Below are 15,127 nucleotides of genomic sequence, written 5' to 3' on the forward strand. Positions count from 1 at the left end.
CTATGTTTCTGCAAATTGAGTTTCTTTCCTTGATTTTCTGTCTTTATCTAGCTTGCCCGTTTTGAAAATTAGAATCCAATTCAAGTGGTAGGAATCCATATCCTAATTGAGTTACAATAGCAATCATTCTTTGTTATTCTGTTGTTGGACAAGTTTTATCATTCAGGATAGGTCATTAGATGAAACTTTATCTATGGAAAAGTACTTAAAGTATCGGAGCGAAAATGCAGATATTAAGGGTTATTAATGGTTTGAGCAAGTCTGCATCTAAACATTCTTAAGTGAAAGAGAAAATGTGTTAATTGGAAACAACAAGGACATGAACACAAAGGAGAGAGAGTATATAAAATGATAATAGAAATTTTCTGTATTAAATATTAACATTTCTTTTATTGTTGTTTTAGAGCTTAAGAAGCCACCTGTCTGTGATATTCCACTTAAACCAATGACAGCGACTGAGGGAGAGTTTGTGCAGCTAAGTTGTCATGTCCATGGGTCTGAACCAATTAAAGTACAGTGGTTCAAAGATAGGAAAGAAATAAAACCATCTGACAAACTGAACATGACCTTTGTAAATGGCACAGCTACCCTAGCAATTAAAACCGCTGCAAAGACAGACAGTGGTGACTACTTGTGTAAAGCCACAAATGAGGCTGGGAGTGACAACTGCAAAGCCAAACTAACAATCCAAGGTACGGGGTAGATAAATAGGATGTTTTTTTATCTGCATGTAATTGGGGGAAATAGGAATGAATAACCCGTAGAAAGTCCTGATGAAGGGTCTCAGCCCAAAACGTTGACAGTGCTTCTCCTTATAGATGCTGCCTGGCCTGCTGTGTTCCACCAGCATTTTGTGTGTGGTGTTGTTTGAATTTCCAGCATCTGCAGATTTCCTCGTGTTAACCCGTAGAAGTAGTTAAGGCAGACATAAATGACAAGAAATGAGATGAAGTACAAAGTCAAATGCTTTACAACTTGCACATTAAAGGAAATTGTGGTACTATCTCAGATTCATTCACCAAATATCTTACAAACATATTACCTTACCCTACTGTTGAATTGAAAATCAATATTTAAGCGAAGAAATAGATTCAGCCATAAATGAATAGATAGAGTCCTGTATGTAAATATTAATTGTAATATTGGTGTTACACAAAAGTTTATATAAATTAAATTTAAACTGAGGAATTGACCTAACCAGAACTCTCTGAAGGAGACTTTCTGAAGAAAGGATTCTTGCTCTTCCTCACTAGATGCAGGGTCAGTCACATTCAGCAAATGTACCTCTAGTAGAAGTTATTTTGTGATAAGGTCAAAGTGTGGTATAAATGTGCCCTGAATACCTTTGGTTAAATCAGATTTGATTTAAACAAAATATTACAATTTTTCTATGTACAGAGCATACATTCACCATGTTTACTTTTTGAGAAATTGTGAATAGTTAATAGAATTACTTTTCGAATTCATTTAATTTGTCTTGATTTAGAAAAAGTGGCAGCAAAGAAAGTGGTTTCTCCACTACAACCTGACAAGATCTTCTTCATTGAGAAACCAAATAACTTGAAAGTAATAGAAAGTAAGTGCACTGTTGAATATTTTTGCTGTGAATATATTTGTTAAAAAGTAATATTTCTGCAAGAGGTGATATTTAAAGAAGTTATTTTACATTTCAGAGGATATAGCAACATTTACTGCAAAGGTTGGTGGTGATCCAATTCCAAATGTCAAATGGATGAAAGGCAAATGGAGGCAAATGAACCATGGTGGACGATTTATTATACAACAGAAGGGACAAGAGGCCAAACTAGAAATCAAAGATGTGGTAAAAACTGACTCTGGACATTACAGATGTGTTGCATCTAATAAATTTGGTGAAATTGAAAGCAGTGCAAACTTAGAAATTGAGGAGAAGAAAGAAGTAATTGCTGAAACAGACTTTAGAGCAAAATTAAAGAAGTAAGTATTCTGGTTTATGTATTGCTAATAAAGTTTTGAATTTTCATCTGATCATTATTTTGATTATGTGCATAATGTTCCTGAACCTCTCTCGCTCTCTCTTGCTTAATTTTGGCCTTTTTCTGCATGATGATTTGTTCTATTTAGTGGAATGGATAAAATTTAGTTATGTTTTTGTTGATAACACACAGGTTTTAACATTTTTACATTGACTCATGTATTTCTGATGTAGATTTTTAATAATGAATTAATTTTACTATTTATTTTAAAAGAACACCATCCAAGAAAAAGGAAGAAGAAGCAGATAAGGACATTGATATTGTAGAACTGTTAAGGAATGTCGATCCTAAGGAATATGAGAAGTATGCACGTATGTATGGAATTACAGATTTCCGAGGTCTCCTCCAAGCCATTGAGCAACTGAAGGCCAGCAAAGAAGATGAAACTCACAGAGTGGTGCGTAATGTTTTATATGTTTGTACCATAGGACATATTATACATTTTAAGCAGAATAGATGGCTTATATTCATGCTCTTTGGTAATTACTTCTAATTGATGCTTTATTAAGGAGATCGAAGAACGGGAGCGAGGTCCTGAAGAAGACGAGTTTAATGAACTAATTCAATATATTCAGCAAAGAATAGAAAAAGTTGAGGTATGTTTTCCATCTTTATAATACAATGATTTTCTCAAGTGATATAATGATATTCTGTGGTATTCCGTGCATATCTTTGGAAATAGATATTTATAAAAATGTTTATTTTCTCTACACTATAGCCTATTGAATTAATCAAAGATATTGAAGATCAGGTTGTACGTACAAATGCAGATGCAGTGTTTGAATGTGCCATAAAAATAAACTATCCTGAAATCAAGCTTTCCTGGTACAAAGGAACTGAAAAATTGGAATCAAATAGCAAGTATGAAATGAGCATTGATGGTAATATTCATCGCTTAAGAATTAGGAATTGTGGTCTGCAAGATCAAGGCAACTTCCGCATTGTCTGTGGCCCACATATCTCAAGTGCTAAACTGACAGTTGTTGGTAAGTGGCATTTATAATTTTGTTTCTAAATGTTCTCTGGAGACTTTTTAACTCCTCTAATTTATGTAAATTCTTTTGCTTCTGTTCTCTAGAACCTATTGTTGAACAACATCTTGAAAATCTTTCTGGGAAAGAAGGTCATATCTGTATCATGGTTTGCCAGTTTTCTTTACCAAATTTAAAAACTGAATGGTTTAAAAATGGCAGGAGAATTGAGGGTCAAGGCCGATATTCCATAGATGTTGTAGATAAATTACAGAAAGTTACTATAAGTGACTTGAAACCCGAGGATCAAGGTCGATTTACTTGCAGATTTGAAGATCTAGAGACATCTGCTGATTTAAGGGTTCAAGGTTTGTAGCTTTATTAAATGGGGTTACTTTAATTGTAATTTGCTGAGTGTATTTTGTATAAGAATATTGTTTCTGCTTTTGTATGTTATAGCTCACCCAATTGAATTCACAAAGACAATTCAGGATATTGTGGTAAACGAACACGAGTCCGCTGTATTTGAGTGTGAGGTGTCCTTTGATGGTGCCATTGTAACCTGGTTTAAAGACACAGTGGTTTTGAAAGAAAGTGCAAAATACAGTTTCAGAAGGGAAGGGCGCCGACATTTTATGACCATACATAATGTCACAACAGAAGATGAAGGTTTGTTTATTGTAATAACTTAATCTTATTTTTACTATAATGGTTATTTCTTTATTTTGATTATCAGCTAAGGTTAATTTTCAGAGAGCAATTCAAACCAGAGAAGCTACGTTAAGCTTAATTTTGAACTTTGATTGGAACATAGTCACAAATATATCTTTGATGTACTGAGAAATACAAAAATAAATGTAAAACTGGTTATATCAATAAAAAAGAATGAATAATTGTGACTAGAGTCCTGATAGAGGTATTCGGAAATGTAAAGTTGTTTTATATAAGTAATGGATAAAATGATGTATGTGATGTTTTCCAAAATTTGGAGCCTTGGGTATAATCAAATAACAAGATTAGGAGGTTCTCTACCTTGAACATAGATTCTGGAATGAATCTCTGCATCCATAGACATCAATATAGGCTTTTTTTTAACATTGTTAACCTGTTTCTATACTATACATATTCTGAAATACATTGAAATCTCATTTCAGTTAAAATAAAGATAAATATCAAAGTATAAAATTATTTTCTTCAGGTGTTTATTCTGTAATTGCTCAATTGGAACCAAGAGGTGAAGCTAAAAGTACTGCAGAACTTTATGTATCAAGCCAAGGTAGGTACTTTTGACTTTAACACAATTTTTTTCAAAAGAGTTGTGATGTTTCCTTAACTAATTTATGTGTTTACCTCACTTACAGAAATTATCTTGCAGCAGAGGAAACCTGGTATGTAATCTTTTAAAAATTTCATATTCCAGTAACTAAATATTAGTTTACAAAAAGATAAATCATGAACAGATTCAATTGTGTTCATTGCCTCATTTAGTTAATGGTTCACAAGCTGCTGTAAGTTTGTTTACAATAAAGTACCTATATTAAATAATTTCACAAATATAACTGCTCTTAAAATATTTGTAATTTGTATGTAAAATGTAAATATGTATGCAAGTGTTAGGCTGTTAATCAATTTTAAAAGCTACCTTTAACACTCTTTGTCATTGCTGTTAATCATTTTGTTTATACTTCCTGAAAATCGTGCTAGGATTTAAAACTTGAAATGCCAATTAGAAGTTTAATTTCTTGAAGTAAAATGTTCAAAAATATCGATACAGTAAATCCACAGGATCAAAAACCTAAAAATAATACATATTCTTTCTGTATTCTTCAGATGTTCCTGACTTTGGAATTCCATTTGAAGAAAAATCATTTACAGGTAAAACAGCTATTAATGTACGAATGTAGCATCAAATAAGTCTGGGCTGTGCTGAAGAATTTATTACAGTATAATTTGGATAGGAAGCAGCCTTTGATTTGACAGTTCTGAGACCAACTGGAAGAACAAATGTGCCCAGATTGCTTGGGTTCAATTGGGTACTGGTAGTGTGGATGAGGTTAGTTGAAGGAGTTTGGGATAGAGCATGGGTTGTAGGTAGTGGCAGTGGTGATTTTGACTGTAGCAGATGTATAGTTGAGACAACATTCCACCAATCACTTCTGAATCCATTCTTGCCATTGCCCCTTCTCCCCTCTGTGCTAGCTGCCTTGCTTCTCCACTCTCAGTCCTGATGCAGGGCTTTGATCAAAAAAGTCGACAATTTATTGCGAGCCACCAGTGTTAGTCGACCCGCTGAGTTCCACCAGCAGACTGTTAGCTGAAAATTTCATTGGATATACTCTTCAACCACAGATGATTAATGAAGTTGTGGTGAATTGAGTATCATCATAGTGTTGCACTTGTGAGGATGTACAATCTGAAGGTGCTTTTATTGATATTATGTGGTCTTGTGATCCTCTGGGAATAGAGACCTCCCCCTACTTCCAAACTTCAGCACCAGTGCCTCAGTGGTTGTGATTAAAAAGCTTGTTGCTTGCTCTCTTCTTGTCTCATTCTTAACATTTACCACAACAGCTTTACTTACAACAGGTTCAATGTCCTGTACATATAAATTCTTTTGCATGATTTTCATGTTGTCAAATTTAGCAGCTATTGCAAACTTTTTCCTAAATCAAATTTGCAAAAAATTGTATTTAAGAACTGTATTTTGGATTTGTGTGCACTTCTTTATGCTGTACTTTTCAAGTTCAAGTCAAGTTCAAGTTTAGTTGTCATTCAAACATACACATGAATGCAGCCAAATGAAATCGTATTCTTCTGGGGTCAAGGTGCAAAACCACATAGCATCAACAGTCACACACAGCACAAGGCACATACAACATATATAATTATGATAGCAGTAAAAATAAAGTTACAAAAGGTATATAGCCCAAGTCCCTGAGTGTCATGTCCTGTAAATTGATGATGCATGGATGTTATCCTGGAGCCACATTTCTGCAAGGACAAACCTGCAGCACTTTCTCATCTCTTGCAAGTACAGATGCAGATGAACGCAGTCCAGTTTGTCTTCCACAGAGTGAACACTGGAGGGCAGGACAGACAGCCAGCCCCCAATCCAGTACAGAATCTAATGGAAAACAGCCAGCTGAAGCATCTCTTTCCCCTCCTTCCCCAGAGGGTGCATCAGGTGACCCTGAGACATGAGGGCCTTGTCCATGTAGCAACTATGTTTGAAGTTTCTTTTTCCCTGTATCTCCCCATGTATTCATTTCAGTTAGCTGTTCAGATGCATCCTCCTTAATTATGTTGGCATTATTGGATATTGATATTTTTTCTTATCTTTTTAACAGAACAAGAATGGACAGAAGAAATAGGTAATGTGTTTCATACATTTGGTTTTAATAAAGTATGGAAATTATTGAATCCCATTCAAACATTCTGAAACAGCATAATTTAATACTGTTAACTCAGAATTATTTAATCAGTGGATGGGCTCATGCTAATGAATCATCTTTATGATACTTGTCTCAAATGGATCACCTCTGCTACTACCCACAACACATGGCCTTCCTTCCCAACCCTTCCCTCTCTCCAGCCAGCATGCTAATGCAACTATACACTCTGGAAACAATTGTTCATCCAGTCAGACCCAATAGTAGTGTCCGTATCCATGTCAACTTAATTTTTAAGTCAGTTGATGCTAAACAGAAATTAAGCTTGGCAGAAATTGAACCTCACACCAAATTACATTAGTTAGTAATTTGAAACCTCTAATTTAGTAAGTCAATGCACCTGCCAAATCAGCACCTTAGAACTTTAAATGGACTTCAGTACACTTCTGACCCTCATGTAAACATTGTAACATGGTGGGGCTAACTGGCCATGGGTGAAGGCAGTTACATAGTGGCCTACAGCATTGTATCTCTATGTTTACCATTCTTGAGCAGCTTTTCTGAAGTTATGATGAGGTTTACTGTATACCTATAAAATCTGAGCTGAGCATTGGAGTTCTTTAAAAAGTATCAGTTCCTTGATCAGAATGACTATGATGTGTGATGTACATTTCAGAGGATTCCCAGCTTTGAAGGGTTCTACACATAGGCATTGTTGCTGTGAACTCATAATTTATGTCAAGAATTCAAATCTAACAGACACAAAGGCTGTCTCTGTGTTATTCATGTTCCACATTTCATTTCTGTTTATTAGAAACCAACACTAATAATATAAATATAATTTCATACTGACTCAATTAAAAATACAACTTTACTATATCAGTCATTTAATGTAAGAAACCTATTTTTCAGTAAGTAATTTCTAATATTTAAAATCGAATATTCCAAGCAGGTGTCAGATTCTTTATGATAATTTATTAAAAAACACTTTTTTGAACAGGAATACACATTAATTGTGAGAAAACTGACCTTGAAGGGCCATTGAGTATGACTATAGTAAGATTAAATTACCGTAGTTAAAAAGACAAGATGTCCAGATAATTTTCATTGATGACTAACTCTCCATTAATAATTTAGTTATTTCTCTTTAAACCTCTCTAAAGTCAATTCCTCATCTTAGGTCATTTGCTGTTGCACAAAGTTTGCTAAGAACAAATGACCATAGATAGACAAGTGGCAAAATAGTTCTATTTTCTCGAATTATATTAATTAGTATGTAATTGTTGCAGTTCGCAAACTTATAGTGTCTTGTCTCAATTGTTGCTCTCTCCTATGTATGTTTTTGTTGAATGCAAACTGATAGGGTATATCTCTTTTAAAGTGACTGAAATATCAAAGACTCATGAAGAAATTACTTACACTATTTTGGAAGAAGATGAAATTAGCCATCGGAAAGGTAGAAACACAGTTATATTATCTTGATTCAAACAGCACATTATGGAGGAATACTTTTGAAGAATAAGTATTTAGAATAGGATGTCAAAGCCTGTTCTTTATAGGCAAGATTATCCGCGAATTTTATGAAATGTTAAGTATTTATTCCCAGTTCAGTGACTTCAACATATTTTATTTGGTCAGATTTCTTGTAACAGATCAGCACCTTATTTCTTTAAAGTATTTCTTCAAAAGTAATGTTTGAACTTTAAAGATGGAGTTTCATCTCTACCTGTTGTAGAGACTTTAATTGCCTTAGTGCAATTTCCTTACCGTGCAGTGATGAAGCACGTTAGGATGCTCTCTACTGTGCCTCTGTAGAAGGGCATGTGTATTGATGTGCATAGTCCAGGTCCCATCAGACTCCTCAGAAAAAGAGGTATCGGTGAGCATTCTTGATTGTGTAGGATGTGTTCAGGAACCATGAGAGGTTGTGTAAGTTGTGCACTCCCTGGAGTTTGAAACTGCTTGCATTTCCCACTTCTGTGCCACCAATGTAAAGAGTGGTGTGAGTTCTCCTGAAGCCAATAGCCATCTGCTTTGTCTTGTTGAGGAAGAGGATATTTCCTTGGCACCAACTCTCGAGCACTTCCACCTCCTCTCTGTAGGATGTTTCATCATTGTTGACAATGGGCCCCACCACTGCTGTGACATCAGCAAACTGGACAATGGTGAAATATTATGTAAATTAATTACTGACTTACACTCATAGAGAGCATCACTGAGATTAGACAGAATCAGCACCATTAAAACAATTTTTTTGAAAATGGGTTTTGTACTAATACTTTCTTTAATGGAAGTATGAGATTGAAGATCTTGGCAACTCAATTTTGCCACATATATTCTTCTTATCAGTCGATTGTGCTCTGTGGTCTAATTTGTATAATATGTGTTTGTCATCCGGGTTTCATTTCACTTTCCAACATTTTTCAGAAAATGTCCACTAATTTCAATGTCCTCCATCTAAAATTAAAAATGTTCTTTAAAGTGTCCAAGAAGCCGATTTCTGATGAAGTTAAGCCACGGATTGTTTCAAGGAAAGAAAAAGTTCCTCCAACCAAAGGTATGGGAATATGCGTCCCATCATTTTAAACAGAGCCCTTGAAAAGTAATCACATGATCAATTGGTTTTACTGTGTGTGCGCGCACATGTGTGTGTGTTTTTGTGTGTTTGTATCTCTGGTGATGTCTTGTGCATTTATGGTGGATCTTGATTCGTATTTTGTCATTTGTTTTCTGCATTTTATCATTAAGTCGAGTGGAGATATTGAATTAGAAGTAGTATAGAGAAGCATGAAACTGTAAACCAGGGGATCCCAACCTGGTGTCCATGGACCCCTTGGGCATCCATGGTTCCATGGCATAAAAAGGTTGGGAACCCCTGCATTGAAAATAAGACGGAAAATGCAATGTGCCTATGACTTATGTAGGAATTCACTCAGCCAACCAGAAAATGATGGAAATATTCATCCAGTTGTGAACAGTTAACATTTCAGTTCTGAGAACCTTCATCAAAACAGAGGAAGACAGAAACAAATTATTCTAGGTAGCAGAGAAAATGGAGGAGGATAATGGGTGTAACAAAGGGAATTTCTTTGATGGGGTAAATATGTGCAACTGTGAAGAGACAGTAAAACCTCCTGTATATGACTCATTGCCTTCCCTCATCTTTTTTGCGTTCTTGACTAATTTGTTTCTTTATCAGTTCTGACAAAAGTTGTCTGACCCAAAACATTAGCTGTTTATCCTTCCACACATGTGCCCAGCTTGCTATGTTTTTCCCAGCATTTTCTGTTTTTACTTACTTGGGGTAGTGAGTTCTTCTCATGAATCATGAGCACATTGTGAAGTAATCACACCATAAAGTACAATACCTCAGAAAAAAAAATTTTCTTCAAAATTATTTGAGTTCATTGAGAGAATTTGTTATTAAAATAATTAGTGGGTAGTCAAGCATTTCTGCTTGAAGTCAGCTGCATTTGATGTAATTTACCTATGTATACATTATAAATACCTGTATGTGCTTGTCACAAGACCTGTGTCAGGTCTTATTTGTATTAATGTATTTAATGTTATGTGCATTGCTATTTTAAATATTCTTAGTGTATGCCTCTGAAATTCTCTTGTCCAAAAATTAAATTCTTAAAGTGCCTGAGGTTCCTGAGTTTATTCCTGAAGAAAAGAAGCCAGTTGTACCAGAAGAAAAAGTTGCTCCAATGAAAGGTACAAAAGAAGGCACATATTCTATATTACAGTTACTCTTTCAATAAATGATGCTATTGTAATTGCATTATCTTGGAAAGTAATTCTATTTTAGGCGACCTTCTAATGTTTTGTCTTTTGTTTGTGTATCTGTATAATTTTTACTGTATCAATTTGTCCTTCTTGAAACCAAAAATCTATAATGTAAAATAATGTTTGGTGGTTGTAATTGACTGATGCTGTACAAGCTTTTTGTGTATCAAAATGACAGTTGTAGTCTTGCAGCAAAGTTGTGTTGAATGGCAAACTGGTGATGGGACATATTAGGGTAACCAATGTGTAGTGTACCTGTATATGGAAACTGCTGTTTAAAAAAAGGCAAGAAAAATCAGGGAATTGCTGACCTGTTAGCCTGGCATCATTAATTAGGAAGATTCTGGAACCTGTAATAAATAAGCTAATATAATATTATGATTGAGCAAACAGAGCATGGATTTATGAAAGTAGAGTACGTAAGACTAAACTCCAAGAATATTTGGGGATGTATCTGATAGAGTGGATGAGGGAGATCCAGTGTAGAAATTAAGAATTGGCTTTTCAGAAGGCTTTAATTAGTGAACAATGTTCATGCATGAATTGAAGTAGCATCTGTAATTACTGAAAATGTGGAAGAGAAGTGGAAAATATGGAAAAACTCAGCAGGTCAGAGAGCATCAATGGAGCAAATCTTAAGACATTTCAGTGCATCTTTTGCAGAACAAGCTCTAAATCATTACTTGTGCAGAATCATCTTTTTATAGACAGATGTAATTACGTTGAAAAGTGATTTTAAACTAAGAACATTTTATTTTTGCTCCCAACTTGCTAGTTCAGTTGGTATAAATATAACAGAGCCATTCAGTTAGTTCTGTTGCCGCTACGGTTAGTGTAGCAGTTAGTGTGATGTAATTACAGCTTGGGGCATTAGAGTTCAATCCTGGCATCCTCTAAGGAGTCTCTTACGTCCTGCCTGTGAAATGCGTAAGTTTTCTCCCGAGTCCAATGACATACCAATTGGTACATAAATTAGCCAATTGTAAATTGTCCCGTGATTAGGCTAGGGTTAAATCAGGGGTTGCTGACTGGTGTGGCATAAAGTACCAGAAGGGTCTATTCCCAGCTTTATCTCTAAACAAAATAAAAATTTTAAAAATTCTGTTCCAAAATCATGGAGAACTACAAGCCAGATAGCAGTCCTTAGGACAACAGAGCTCCTACATGAAGGCTGTGAATGTCCATAAATATCATGTATATAGTCCTATCTGAAGTGATGGGCAGCGAAACAAGTAGACTGTGTCCCAAGAGTTGATGTGTAATTAAGGTGGATTATAAATGCTTCATTAACTAACATTAAGCCTTGTGTACATCAGAACCCAGATTCAAAGTATTACTGTGTGATTTAGCACAAAATCTTTGATTGTTGCTTTTGTGTTTAATGTTATGTGCATTGTTATCCTATTGCATCTTGGCAATCTTTTTTTAAAATTTAACTTTCTTTAAGTACCTGAGGTTCCCAAGTTTGTTCCTGAAGAAGTGAAGCCAGTTACACAAAAAGAAAAGGCCATTCCAATGAAAGGTACAGAAGAAACAAAGTATTTTATCCTAGAATTGTTGTTTGAATCATAGTGAATTAATTTTGTCATTGTCTTGGGAAGTATTTTTGCTTCAGATTGCCGTGGCTCTGCCTTGTGCTAATATTATTTAATGTTGTGTGTTTTCTTGAGCATTTGAACCACTCTTTAACTGTGTGTCTTTATCATGTTGCCTTTGTAACAGAAATAATTTTACTACTGAAGTATTGAAAGTGTTGATGGTGGCCATTACTTCACTGTCGGTATCACACACATATACCTGTGATGTTTCTTGTGCCAATCATCATATTAATGAAGTTACAGTGAACCCTAGCTGCAAGTACATAATAATGGCAGCTCATAATGCCAAGCAGTCCAGAATTCAGGATACTGCAAAACCAATTGCTCTTGATAAGATGTAGGGCAATTGAAATGTTAAACAACTTGACTGGAGAATAAGTTGAGGGCATGCAGAACAGGCCAAATTGCTAGACGAGGAAAAAGGATGGAGAATCAGAAGTTGGCTACAACTGCCAAATATATATTTCAGACTTATTTTCCCCTAACTGAAACCTTTAATGTCAACTGCACCTTCAGAACAAAAACCGCACTGATTATGAGTCAAAGGCCTATTCCTATGCTGCAGTAGCCTAAGTTCTTGTTCTATAGCCTACTTCTGCTTCGAATCTTTTGTTCATATTGCCAGTGGCTATCAGAGAGACCATAGTTAAATGCTTTTGAGGTCCTTTCAAATTACAGCTGGAAATAGTCCTAAGTTACTTATCTGCAAATATTAGTGAATAACATCTTCGCATAGAAAAATACGCCACTGTATTGTAGAAATTAATTATTGATTTTTTAAATCAGCACTTTGGTTTCTAAAACCAACACCAAGAAATCAGAGAATAAAACTTCATCTATTTTCAATTACGTCTGCAAATATCCAAACCCTACTATTTACTATATTTGAAATTGCACCTTATAATATTTACAGTTGTTACGAACCCCGTAACTGGGTCACTTACCAGCAAAGATAGAGAGGTCCGTTGAAGTCTGATGGTACTATTTTTAAAAGTCTTTATTTATAAAGGGGCACAAAAGTAAGGTTAATACAAACATTCAGATAATATGCGTCGTCAATACTCACTCTAAAGCGCGGGTATAGTAATAATCATCAATAAGAAATGGCTCTATCGTTTGTCTAGGGGGTAATATATTGTCCATTGGAAATATAAGAGTCACTCAGTTCCTGCAAGCTTCTGGGCTTTGGGGACTGCTGGGTTTTCACTTGTTGGAGAGAGAGAGAGATTTTGTGAGAAAAGAAACTTGCCCGGGTCTTTTGATGATGCCGATCCGTTGAGTCGGGGGAGTTGATTCCCCATTGTTAGTTCAAGAAAATCGTTTCGGTTTCCAGGCCATGGGAACCGAACGCACGTGGCTTTTTCAAATGGCTGCCCGCTATTACGGGATCGCTAGCATCTCTTCTGGTGCGTCTGAGGGGCCGTCTCTGCAGCCCCTCTTTTATCTGGACTTGCCAGGTAGCAGATGTCAATCAGGTTGGGATGATGCAATCTCTCCCCGTAGCCCAGCCCACGTTGCCCTGAGAGCTGGCACGTAGTATAGGATCGCAATCCACAAAGGTGTCTCCAAGAAACAATGGCCAAATCCGTTGCTTTGTCTTGCTGAGGGGCCAGGACACATTCCAAAACCTTGAGGATTCTCTCTCATTTTCTGGGTCCAAGACCCGAATTAATAGCGATCTTGCGATCCTCAAGAAGGAGGGGGCTGGGATCATAACACAGTCATTGCATGAAACAGATTGCACATTGTTGAACAGTCAAATATTTTTACTTCCTAGCATGACCATTAAGTTCACATTAAATTAAATAGAGCATAACAACAAAAAGTCTTCATGTCTGAAAGTTATGCTAGTTCTATCCATAAGAAATTATATTTGTAGAAGTATGTGTATTTTTGAAAATTATGATCAGATATACAATTTGGGCTGAATGAGAATGAATATTAACCTATTCTAGTGATTAATGTCTAATCAATTGGGCTCACTGTTACTTTATTAATTAATGAGCTTAATTTTCTGTATACCAGAAGCATAATATAAAATGCAAGATTATTTGTGATTGGTACAAGATGATAAACTGTGTCATGTATCTGTTGCTTCTTTTGTGTTCTGTGTGTATTGTTTTAGAGTGTTTTGTTCCCATCTTTGATATTTTTAACAAAAGAAAAACAAATTTCTTTAAGTGCCTGAAGTTGCCAAGTTTGTTACTGAAGAAGTGAAAACAGTTACAGAAAAAGTTGCTCCAATCAAAGGTATTAAAGGAGGCATGTTTTATATTAAAATTTTTCTTTGAATTATAGAACATAGAACATTGATCATTACAGCACAAGAACAGGCCCTTTGGCCCACAATACTGTGCCAAACTAAATTAGTAATGAAATGCCCAAATAATCTAATACCTTCTGACTACAAAATGTCTATATCCTTATGTGTCCTGCGCATTCATGCCTATCTAAGATCATCTTAAAAGCCTCAATCATATTAGCCTCCAGCACAACCCCAGGCAGCACATTCCAGACACCCACCACTCTACACTGTCCAGAGCATCATATCACCTTCCTATCATCTGCAAACTTACTGACCTACACATCCATGTTTTCATTCAGGATATTTATATATAAATATAAAAAACAAACAATAGAGGGCCCAATACAGATCCCTGCAGAACACCACTCATCACAGACATCCAGCCAGAGTAAGTCCCATCAGTCGCTACCCTCTGTCTTCTGTGAGCAAGCCAAACCTGCTTCTAAATGGCCACTTGACTGTGGCCCCAAGCTTCTTAATTTTCTAGATGAGCCTCCCATGAGATATGTTGTTAAATGCCTTACTAGAATCCATGTAGATAATATCGACAGCTCCACTTTCATCAATCACCTTCATCACCTCCTTGAAAAATTCACCCGTTAGTAAGACATGTCTTGCCCCACAAAACCATACTGGCTGTCCTTTATTAGACCATGGTATTCCAAATGCTCATGTATTCTATCTGTAAGAATCCTCACAGTAACTTCCCTTCTATTGATGTGAGACTTACTATTCTATAATTTCCAAGTTATCCATATTTCACTTCTTGGATAAAGGAACAACTTTAAATACTTGCGAGTCCTCCAGGACGTCGACTGAGGCTAGAGGGGACATCCTGATGTTGGTCTTTTTTTTAGCTTCACTTTGACAATACTCTTTAGTATTCAGTTATTTGTTGCCATGTTTACTGCTTTATTTTCTTGCTTGTGTCATTCTGTGTGTCCTTGTATAAAATAATTGTTGTACTCATATTATGGATATGAAATAATTCAAAACGTACAATGAAAACTTAGTTCAAGCACATCTATTGTGTCCAAAATGGCATCTGATGTGCTGTACA

The 15,127-nt window shown here is 35.6% G+C and overlaps 1 protein-coding gene across 3 annotated transcripts in view; it reads left to right on the plus strand.

Moving 5' to 3' along the window:
• Positions 1-15,127, plus strand: part of ttn.2 (titin, tandem duplicate 2) — a 340,760-nt gene that overhangs the window by 135,771 nt on the left and 189,862 nt on the right. For all 3 annotated transcript variants that reach the window (XM_073047117.1, XM_073047118.1, XM_073047119.1), the window contains 17 exons: positions 405-692; positions 1,487-1,576; positions 1,674-1,956; positions 2,229-2,412; positions 2,525-2,611; positions 2,734-3,001; positions 3,094-3,354; positions 3,446-3,655; positions 4,185-4,262; positions 4,348-4,374; positions 4,817-4,861; positions 6,334-6,357; positions 7,757-7,831; positions 8,858-8,932; positions 10,018-10,092; positions 11,612-11,686; positions 13,944-14,012. In XM_073047117.1, coding sequence (XP_072903218.1) covers positions 405-692; positions 1,487-1,576; positions 1,674-1,956; positions 2,229-2,412; positions 2,525-2,611; positions 2,734-3,001; positions 3,094-3,354; positions 3,446-3,655; positions 4,185-4,262; positions 4,348-4,374; positions 4,817-4,861; positions 6,334-6,357; positions 7,757-7,831; positions 8,858-8,932; positions 10,018-10,092; positions 11,612-11,686; positions 13,944-14,012 — 2,214 coding nt within the window. The remainder of the gene's footprint in view (positions 1-404; positions 693-1,486; positions 1,577-1,673; positions 1,957-2,228; positions 2,413-2,524; positions 2,612-2,733; positions 3,002-3,093; positions 3,355-3,445; positions 3,656-4,184; positions 4,263-4,347; positions 4,375-4,816; positions 4,862-6,333; positions 6,358-7,756; positions 7,832-8,857; positions 8,933-10,017; positions 10,093-11,611; positions 11,687-13,943; positions 14,013-15,127) is intronic.

The sequence above is a fragment of the Hemitrygon akajei genome, chromosome 5, assembly GCF_048418815.1.
Source record: "Hemitrygon akajei chromosome 5, sHemAka1.3, whole genome shotgun sequence".
Lineage (NCBI taxonomy): Eukaryota > Metazoa > Chordata > Chondrichthyes > Myliobatiformes > Dasyatidae > Hemitrygon > Hemitrygon akajei.